We start from the raw sequence: 11095 nt of genomic DNA, 5'->3' as shown, positions 1-11095 counted from the left end.
TGGAGAGATGAGAGACTATGAAATGGAGAAAAACAGAAAGGGGAAGAGGAAGAAAAGAAAAGAATGAATAAATAAAAATTGGAAAGTTTAAAGAACCGCAAAGCTCCTAGGGATCCCACCAGTGCAGCTATGAGGTCTGGGGAAGTCGCTCTCAGGTGTTGCAGTACAGCTTGGCTAGAAGGCAAAGAGGTATACAACACCAGATATTCAGGGAACAGAAAGAGAAGGAAGATATAGAGAGACGAGAAACTGAGCAATGAAGAAAGACAAAAGGGAAAAAGAGGGAAAAGAAAACAAAGCAAATTTTAAAAAAAGAACAAGAAAGGCTGACAAAAAAACAGGAAGAAAAAAAAAACCAACGAAAAAAGAAATGCCTTCATGGATCCCTCTGCACTTCTGTGCAAGCCCAGTGGGAAGTCTTGCCACGGAGCACCACCTGGCCAGAAAGGACTCCCAACTCAAGAAAAGGAAAAGAAAACAAACAAACAATTCAAAACAAACAAACCAACAAAAGCCCCGGGATCCCACCAGCATGGCAGCCCAGACCGGGAAGCAGCTGCACACTCGAACGGAGGTCCACAGCCCCTCAGGAAGAAGCAAAGATGGCACATGGAGACAGGTATTTGAGTGAATGGAGGGGGAGGTGGTGAGAGGTAGGGAAGAAATCAAAAGAAGCAGAAAAAAAAACAACACTAGCAGCCAACAAATGGCACTCAGAGAGCCAGCTATTGCGGGCTAGTGTTTCTTGGACAAGAGACTGTGTCTGTGGGAAGCAGAGGGGTACGAGTGTGGGTGAAGAAGGGTAGGGAGTGGGAAAGGGTAAATCACAAATTACCGGAGGTCTGCAGCCCCTCAGGAAGAAGCAAAGATGGCGCACGGAGCCAGGCATTTGAGCGAAAGGTGGGGGAGGTGGTGAGAGGTAAAGAAGAAATCAAAAGAAGCAGAAAAAAGCAACACCAGCAGCCAACAAATGGCACTCAGAGAGCCGGCCCATTCAGGTGTGTGGAATCCAAGCAGCCGGTGTTTCCCGGTCAAGAGATTGTGGCTGTGGGAAGCAGAGGAGGCGGAGTCAGGGTGAAGAAGGGTGGGGTGTGGGAAAGCATATAACTCAAATTACCGGTTGTTTTGTCTCCTGCTGGATGCTCCGTGAGGTTGCTTTCTCGTACCCCCTGTTTGCTGGTCTCCGATAAGATGGCGGATCTGCACTGCATTAGCTGGTAGGGGACCTCTGCATGAATCTCTCCTCAGTCTCCATTCTCTGTCAGTTTCTCACTCCATTTGGTGCTTCACTGAGTTCTTTATCTCTTCATTTGATGTTTCAGGGTTTCAGGATTGTCGTATTGTCTGTTCAGCTTAGTTTTTCAGATGTTTGCTGTGGAGGGACAGCGTGGTGTTTCTGCCTAGAGCGCCATTTTGCCGAAACTCTAATCATAAATTTTGATGACTAAGAAAAGTCTGAATATGATAGATGTAATACTGTTAAAATTGTCTATAATAAAATATCTCTAAATATTACATGCAGATTGGACAGAAGTCAGGAGTCAGTAATAAGAAACCGCACAGTAACGACGTTCATCCTGCTGGGACTGACACATGACCCACAACTGCAGGTTTTAGTTTTTATCTTTCTCTTTTTCAACCAGATGTTGAGTGTAAGTGGGAACCTGACAATCATCACACTCATCTTCCTCGATTCCCACCTTAAAATAGCCATGTATTGTTTTCTACAAAATTTCTCTTTCTTTGAGATCTCATTCACATCTGCCTGTATTCCCAGATACTTGTATAACATAGAAACAGGTGACAAGCTCATTACCTATAATGCCTGTGTCAGTCAAGTATTTTTTACTGACCTCTTTGGTGTAACAGAATTTTTCCTCCTGGCCACCATGTCCTATGACTGCTTTGTGGCCATCTGCAAACCCCTACATTATGTAACCATCATGAACAGAACAGTCTGCAGGAGACTTGTCTTTTGCTGTTGGGTGGCTGGTCTGTTTCTTATAATCCCCCTATTCATCCTGGGCTTGAATCTCGAATTTTGCGATTCTAATACCATCAACCATTTCATCTGTGATGCATCTCCCCTCCTGAAGATCTCTTGTTCAAATACTTGGTTCATGGAACAGACTGTGATAATTTGTGCTGTGCTGACCCTCATTATGACACTTATGTGTGTCATTCTGTCCTACATTTGTATCATCAAGACAATTTTAGGATTCCCAATTGCCCAGCAAAAGACAAAAGCCTTTTCTACCTGCTCTTCCCACATAATTGTGGTTTCTATCACCTATGGCAGCTGTATTTTCATCTACATCAAACCTTCAGCAAAAGAATCAGTGGCCATTAATAAGGGTGTGAAGGTGCTCACGACTTCTATCGCCCCCCTGCTGAACCCCCTCATTTACACCCTGAGGAACAAGCAAGTAAAACAAGCCTTCAATGACTCAGTCAAAAGAAATGCATTGTTTTTAAAGAAGTAAGAAAATTTGCTGATATAGAGCAATCAAGATTTTACTAAAAGATCATTAGTCCCTGTGTGTGTGTGTGTTTGTGTGTGTGTGTGTGTGTGTGTGTGTGTATTTAAGCTTTTACTTCTTTCCTTTCTTGGAAAGGATCTCTTTTGGATTACGTTTCTAAATAAGAGAATGTAATGCATTTTTAAGAAACAAAAGAATGACTTCATATTTAAACAAGCTTTGACAAAACTGCATTATAATAGATAAATAGAATCAATGAGCTTATCGTATATTTTGGATACAATCATTGTGCCCATTGCAGTTTCCAATTGTATCTTCTGAGGACTTTATTAATTATTTTTTTTAACGCCGGGCACTATTTCAGGCAATGAGAATAGAATGGAGAAAATATTCAAAATTTTGTTGTCCTTTCATTGCTTTTATTTTAGCAAGTGAATGATCAGCATGTTAAATAAAATACGAATACAACAAACAGCAAATACCAAGAAAATAAAAGTTGAAAAAAGGATTATAGTACAAATTATTATATCTTAATTTATAAGCTGAATTAAAAAGTGAGTCTATAATTTTGAATACTCTCAAAATCACAAGACTAACAGATTAATTTGAACAGATAATATGTGACATAAAAGTGCTGAATGTTCTTAACATACAAGGAAGTTTTAAGGAAAATGATTCTATATCTACATTTTTATTTGTCTCTATACTTTTGTCTATATCTCTATGCATTAGCTCTTGAGAAATTTAAATGATTAGGGGGTTGCAAAAACATCTAGATGCTGAAATAGAAATTGAAGGAAAAACATGGAATGTATAAAAATTAGACACACAAACAACTACAATGCAAAGGAAAACATGGAAGACCTAGAGAGAGAAACCGAAAACTAATCCGGCAAAAATGCATGGCAATCTGACCAGAAAGAGAGAGACAGAGGGAAAAAAATGATAAGGTAATAATTGGCTGTTTTATGAATGAAGAGGGAAAATGAGTGTCAAACTAATTTTCCTCAAAGAAACAACTCTATATAACAACTTGTTAAATTCCTCATAAACTTCTTGACTCTGATAAAAATGATCTTTCCTTCATTTTTTTTATCTGACTAATACATAATCACATAACACATCACAAATCTCAATACACTGAAATTTTTCTTTTACTTGTTCACGTTCCTCAGTTGGTGGTGAAGGCTATGAAGGCAGAAAACTTGTCTGTGTTGTTCCCTTGTGCATTTAAACCAGTCAGCAAAATGTCTGGTACATAGTATGCAAACTTCAAATAGGTTGAAATGACATCTCCCACAAAAAAAGGAGATCACTTTAAAGAATAAAATGCAAACAAATTAATTCTGACTTTAAATAATAAACCAGAGAATAAAATGGCATGGTAGAAGTAGGATTAGTATTAAAGATGATCTTCAAATATTGAATTAAGACTATTGCTAAAGATGTTTATGTTGGAATTGTGTGAAAATGATTATAGCAGCTACCATTCACAAAATCACTGTAGACCTATCACTTTTTTTAAGTAATTGAGTATTCAGAATCGTATTTTTAACCTATTTTGAGATAGTTGTAGGTTCACATGCAGTTGCAAGAAATAAATAGAGAAATGCCATAGATGGTTCACTCCGTCTCACTCAATGGTAACATTCTGCATAACCATAGTACAGTACGACAAATAGGAAATTTTCATTAATAACAATATGCACTCTAACTCAGGCTTCACCAGTTTTAATGCAACTCTTTGTATTTGTGTGTGTTCTGTTCTATGCAATTTTACCATGCGTGTAGACTTATGTAGCCAGCACCACAGTCAAGATACAAAATACTTATATCATGGAAATGATCCCAAGTTTTTCCCTCTTATAACGACACTTATTTCCCTCCTACTACTGCCTGACCTATCCCTTATCAGCTAGCTAGAAACCATAATCTGTTCAGCATTTATACAATATTGTCATTTCAAGAAGGAAATCATATGGAAATCATCTAATATGTAACGCTTTGAGATTATCTTTTTACACTCAGCAAAATTTACTAGAGATTCATCCAAGTTGTTGCATGTTTCAACAGATTATTTCTTTGTATTTCTGAGTGATATTCCGTGATATAGATGTACCACAATTTGTTTAAGCATTCATTTATTGCAGGACATCTGTATCACTTCCCAGGTTTTGGCTATTATAAATAAGCTTCTAACAACATCCATATGCAGGTTTTTATGTGTATAAATTTCCATGTCTCTGGGATAAATATTCAAAAGTGCAATTGCTGGATTGTATTGAAGGAGCCCTGGCAGTGCCATGGTTAAGCTCTGAGCTGCTAACTGAAAGGTTGGCAGTGTGAAACCACAGCCACAGAGCGGGAGAAAGATGTGGCGGTCTTGGAAAGATTACACCTTGGAAACTCCATGGGGCAGTTCTACTCTGTCCTACATGGTCACCCTGGGTTTGATTCAATTCGACGGCAATGAGTTTTTATGATATGACTAGTTTTTTTAGGACACTACCCAATGAAAACTGTTTGTTCAATTGCATAGTTAGGGTTTTTTTGTTGCTGTTGTTTAATTGTTTTGTTCTTTTCAACTCCCTTTAAAAAAAAGTTGTTTAATCCTATCTACACTTCACAGAAAGGTAAACTGAAACTCAGGAGAACTAAATAATTCTAGTAAGTGGTGCATTCAGTAAGAAAATCCATTTTCGTCTGGCTTCACCACTTGTGCTTCTTATATTTTGTGACACTCCTGTGACACATATTCGACATCAAGATGTCCTCAAGAGGCACTTTAGAAATGTCTAAATGTTCAAAATGTAGGCATTGTTTAAATCATGAAAACTGCAAAATTGGCATAGATTTTATTGAGGTAAAATTGTAATTATGTAAACTATAGCATGACAGTCTGGAATGGTGGCATGAGGAACTTCGCAGACCCTCTCCCCAGTAAACATTCATAACTGGTAAAAATTATTTTTTAAATGACCACTTAAGCCTCAGGAAGGGTAAAAGCAAATGAAGAAATATTAATTCAAGAAAATCTATTAAGTCTTAGTAAGAAGCATGAGAGTCTATGGCATTAGAGCCACAATGTGATACTTCCCTACTCTCACCTCCCCATTTAGCTTGGTGTGATGGAAGCTTCAGTCTAGGCAGGAGTGGTCAATAAGATGGTGCTCCCCCTCCCAATAGCTCCGGTGTGGTAACTACTAAGAGGGGCAAGCTGCCAGAATTTCTCATCCTCCTCTGCTCTGTGTTTAAGAAAACCTAATCCAGCCAAGTCTGTGAATAGATCTGGGGCTTTCTTCTTCTTCCACTCAATCCTGATTTGTAGGATCGTAAGCTCTTTCCAAAGTACAGCAGGCCAAAAAAATAGGGCCACAATTTCCTTCTCTCTAAGTCAATCATGTGGGAGAAATTCCATGCCAGAAAAGGCAAGTCAGGAAGAATAGAGTCTACTGCCCCTACCCAACACACTACTCATAAAGTAAGGATGTTTCTCTGACATAAATGGGTCATTGTCCTTGTCCCTAAAACTGGAGCAGTGGCACAGAGAGTCTCGTCAGGGGAGAAGCAGACCATGGGTACAAAGAGCTCTGAAGTTCTGCCAGAGGGATTTGGCTTTATTTGAAATAGTAAGCTTCAAGTTAAAGGGCACTATTGAAAATAATGAGGATTTGGGGGGTAAGCAATTAAGAGGAGACTGGTATCTCCATGAAAGCAACAACCTAAGTCATAGACCAGCTATAAGTGTACCAGAGAGAACCAGGGAAAGAGACAACTAAGAAGTGCCTTTCTGGAATCAGAACAAACCTCAAAGACTGGCCTCAAAGACTCCCTGCAATACAAACTCAACTTAATTGGTTAAGATTGTGGAGCAATTAATAATCCAGGGCAATGTCAAAAACAATAGCTCAATCAGCACGAAATTAATGAGCTAAGTGTGATACCTACAGAGACAGACAGCTTAACAGAGAGATCAGAGAAAGAGACCATCAAAAAGAGCCCTGCTAAAACCACTGTCATCCCAAGCTGACTGCACATCCCAAGACTGTACCCTATAAGGAGCTACAACAGAGCCTGCTCACTGCGAGAAGATAGAAGTTATAAAAATATTCCATCCAAGTCACTAAACAAATAAACAAAACAGCAACAAGTCTTATTGGAGGATGAGGGATTCCCATATTCAGAATTGCTACAATATATTATCTAAAATGTCTAATTGTGAAAACAAGTTATGAAACATGCAAAGAAACAAGAAGGCTTGATCCAGACACAGAAGGGAAAAAAAAAAAAAGAGAAACTACCTTTGAAAGGGCCCATAAATTGGACTTCAAAGCAGTTATTATGAATGTGTTCAAAAAACTAAAGGAAAAGATGCTTAAAGAATTAAAGGACATAAAGTGACAATGTCTTAACAAATAGAGAATATCAATAAAGAGAAATAATTTTTAAAAGAACCAGTTGGAAATTCTGGAATTTAAAAGTACAATAACTAATAAGAAAAATTCACAGAAAGAAATAGAAAATCTGAATCAACACGTAACAAAGAGGTTGAAAAGCCAAAGCCCACATAGCGTTACTAGTGGATTCTACCACATATTTAAATAAAAAATAATCATTGTAAAAATTTTTCTGTTGATTATGAGATAAATAAAAATGTATTTTACTTTCCTGCAAAGCCCTTCCCATTTTGACATCAAAGTTATACTGGCCTTATAAACAAGTTAATAGTTGTTCTTTTTTCTCTTCTCTGGATAAGTTTATATAAAATGAGTCTTTTTTTATTCTTTAAGTGTTTGGAAGAATTTGCTAGCGAAGTCATCAGAGTCTTAATTCTTTTTTTGAGAATGGTATTAATTATGGATTTAATGACTTGATCTGATACTGGAATATTCATATTTTCTCTTTATTTTTGTCTGAGTTTTGTTAAGTTGTGCTTTTCGCTAATGGTTTATCTATGTAAATGGTCAAATTCTTTGACCGGATGTTTTTCATGATGTACTCAGACTCTTTTAATACTTGTTGTATTTGTAGTGATGTCTCCTTTTACGAGTAGGAAAATTTCCATTTTTTTCTCTTTTATTTTCTTGACTACACCTGCAAAAAGTTTACCTATTTAATCTCTTTCCAAAAAATATTTCAGTTTTATTTTCTTCATATTTTTTCTATATAATTGCTTTCTGTTTTTACTATTATTATTTTCTTCCTTCTTATGTGGAGCCTTGGTGGCAAAGTTTTTAAGCACTCAGCTGCTAACCAAAAAGGTCAGCAGTTCAAATTCACCAGCTACTCCTTGGAAACCCTATGGGGCAGTTCTGCTCTGTCCTATAGGGTCTCTATGAGTTGGAATCAATTCAACAGCAACGAGTTTGGTTTTTTGTTTCCTTATTTATGTGGTTTAATTTGTTTATTTTGCAGCCTCTTAAAATGAAAACTTACATCATTAATTTTTTTCAACAAATCATATTTTTTAAAATGTGTATTAAAATGTAAACAGTCCTTCAAGCACTGCTTTGCCTAAACTGGAAACCCTGGTAGCATAGTAGTTAAGAGCTACGGCTGCTAACCAAAAAGCTGGCCATTCGAATCCACCAGGCATTCCTTGGAAAATGGTCCAGGGCAGTTCTACTCTGTCCTATAGGGTACCTATGAGTCGGAATCGACTCAACGACAACAGGTTTGGTTTTTACCTAAATTGTACAAATTTTGATAGGTCATGTTTCACTATAATTGAATTAAAAATACATTCTGAATTACAATGTGATTTTTTTCTTTGACTCGAGTTATTTAGAGCATGTTACTTAGTTTCCTTGTTTGCCTTTCTGCTGTGGAGCCCACGCAGCACAATGGTTGGTAGTTGGAATCCAGGTAGCAGCTCTGCAAGAGAAAGACTGGACAATCTGTTTCTGTAAAGATTGTAGTCAAGAAAACCCTCTGGGGCAGTTCTGTTCTGTCACGTGGGATTGCTACAAGTCAGAATCCACTCAACAGCACCTAACAACAACAGCATCCTTCAGCTATTGATTTCTAATTTGATTCCACCATGGTCAGATGCTATATTCTATAACACTTTAATTATATTTTATTATTTTGAAAATGGTGAGACTTTCTTTATTGCCTTGTATATGGACTCTTTTAGTAACTGTTAAATATGTATTAGAAAAGACAGATATTCAACATTTGTTAGGATTGGTGTTTTAAATATGGCTAAAATGTCAAGTTATTCAAATCATCTGTATCCTAACAGATGTTTTGTTTGCTCCTCTTGTCATTTACTACAAAATCTGTGTTCCAATGTTAAGCAATGATAGTGAATTTGTATCTTCTCTCAGTTTTGTAAATTCTGGCTTTATATGCTTTAAATCTATATTATATGATGTTTACAAAATTACAATTGTTGTAACTTCTTTTTAGGTTGACCCTTTTGACATGAAATGTACGTCTTTATCTCTACTAGCATTTCCTGCTTAAAGTTTCCTTTGTCTGAAAATAGTATAGTAACTAAAGTCTTCTTTTGGTTAGTGTTTGCACAATATGTCTTGCCATAATTTTTTATCTTTTTATTATCTTGTGTACTTACAGATAATGTCTCTTACAAACAAATGATTGTTTGGGATCTCTTATAAACAGAATAGGGTTGGGTTTTGCTTTGTCTTTACTCTGGCAATCTTTAATACATCATTACCTGTAATTATAACTATAATTGTGCTTAAATCTACACTCTTACTATTTTTTTTAATCCATTTTTATTTGTTATCTGTTACATGCTTCTCTCTCTGTCTGTCTCTTTCTCTCTATTCCATAACTTGAAATTCCCTGGATAATATCATTTGGACAAGGCAAAGACAGCAAAAAAAATCATTCATATTTGAGGTCAAAATAAAAAGAATTTCCATGATGAAATAAAAGTCACTATTTCAAACAATTGCAAGAAATTATTAGACTATATTATTGTTCTTAAGTGCTGTGGAGTTGATACTGACTCATAGCAACCCTACGTACAACACCAATACACCGCCTGGTCCGGTGCCATCCTCACAAAAGTTGTTATGTTTGAGCCCATTATTGCAACCACTGTGTCAATCCATCTCATTGAGGTTTTTCCTCTTTTTCAACGACCTTCTACTTTACCAACCATGATGTCCTTCTCCAGGGACTGATCCCTCTTGATAACATGTCCAAAGTACATGAGATGAAGTCTCACCATCCTTGCTTCTTAGGAGCATTCTGGCTATACTTCTTACAAAACGAATTTGTTCATTCTTCTGGCAGTCCATGATATATTCAATATTCTTCTCAAATGCCACAATTCAAAGCCATCAATTCTTCTTTGGTCTTTATTCATTATCCAGCTTTCACATACGTATGTGGCAATTGAAAACACTATGACTTTGGTCAGGCACACCTAAGTTCTCAATAAGACATCTGTCCTTTTTAAAACTTTAAATAGGTCATTTGCCGTACATTTGCCCAAAGCAATATGTTCCTTGATTTTTTGACCACTGCTTCCAAGGGCATTGACTGTGGATACAAGCAAAATGAAATCTTTGACAACTTCGATCATTTCTCCATTTATCATTATGTTGCTTATTGGTTCAGGTGTGAGGATTTTTGTTTTCTTTATTTGAGGTGTAATCCGTACTGAAGGCTGTCGTCTTTGTTCTTCATCAATAAGTGCTTCAAGTCCTCTTCACTTTCAGCAAGCAAGGTTTGACATCTACATATCTCAGGTTGTTAATGAGTCTTCATTCAATCCTGATGCTACTTTCTTTTTCATATAGCCCGGCTTCTTGGATTATTTGCTGAGCACACAGATTAAATAAGTATGATGAAAAGGTAAAACCCTCACACACACTCTTCCTAATTTTAAACCATGCAGTATCACCTTGTTTTGTTAGAACAACTGCCTCTTGGTCTATGTACAGGTTCCCCATAAGCACAAGTGTTATGGAATTCATATTCTTAGCAATATTGTCCATAATTTATTAGGATTCACACAGTCAGATGCCTTTGAATAGTCAATAAAACACAGGTAAACATCTTTCTGGTATTCTCTGCCTTCAGTCCAGGTTCATCTGACCTCAGCAATGATATCTTTCTTTCCACATCCTCTTCTAATCCATCTTGAATTTCTGGCTGTTCCCTGTCACTGTACTGCTGCAACCATTTTTTAATTATCTTCAGCAAAACTTTACTTGCATCTTATATTAATGATATTGTTTGATAATTTCTGCATTCTGCTAGATCACCTTTCTTTGGAATGCAGACAGATATGGATCTCTTCCAGTCGGTTGGCAAAGTAACTGTCTTCCAAATTTCTTGACACTGAGGAGTGACCATCTCTGGCGCTAAATCCAATTATTGAAACATCTCAACTGGTGTTCCAACAGTTCCTGGAACTTTGTTTTTTCACCAATATCTTCAATGCAGTTTGGACTTCTTCCTTTGGTACCACAGATTCTTGATCATATGCTACCTCCTGAAATGATTGAATGTCAATCAAATGTTTTTGGTAGACTAAGTCTGTGTAATCCTTCCTTCTTCTTTTGATGCTTCCTGTGTCATGCAGTATTTTGCCAATAGAATCCTTCAAAATAACAACTTGAGGCTTGAATTTT

At 36.8% G+C, this 11095-nt stretch overlaps 1 protein-coding gene across 1 annotated transcript in view; it reads left to right on the top strand.

The window, feature by feature from the left end:
- The window catches only part of LOC101350707 (olfactory receptor 6C2-like), a 3931-nt gene extending 1448 nt beyond the window's left edge, over positions 1 to 2483 (top strand). The window contains exon 2 of the mRNA XM_012554860.2: positions 1469 to 2483. Coding sequence (XP_012410314.2) covers positions 1469 to 2483 — 1015 coding nt within the window. The remainder of the gene's footprint in view (positions 1 to 1468) is intronic.
- Positions 2484 to 11095: the final 8612 nt, after the last annotated feature.

Source organism: Trichechus manatus, unplaced genomic scaffold (genome assembly GCF_000243295.1).
Source record: "Trichechus manatus latirostris isolate Lorelei unplaced genomic scaffold, TriManLat1.0 scaffold00027, whole genome shotgun sequence".
Lineage (NCBI taxonomy): Eukaryota > Metazoa > Chordata > Mammalia > Sirenia > Trichechidae > Trichechus > Trichechus manatus.
The sequence above is the reverse complement of the archived record's forward strand: the minus strand, read 5'-3'. Positions and strand labels throughout refer to the sequence as shown.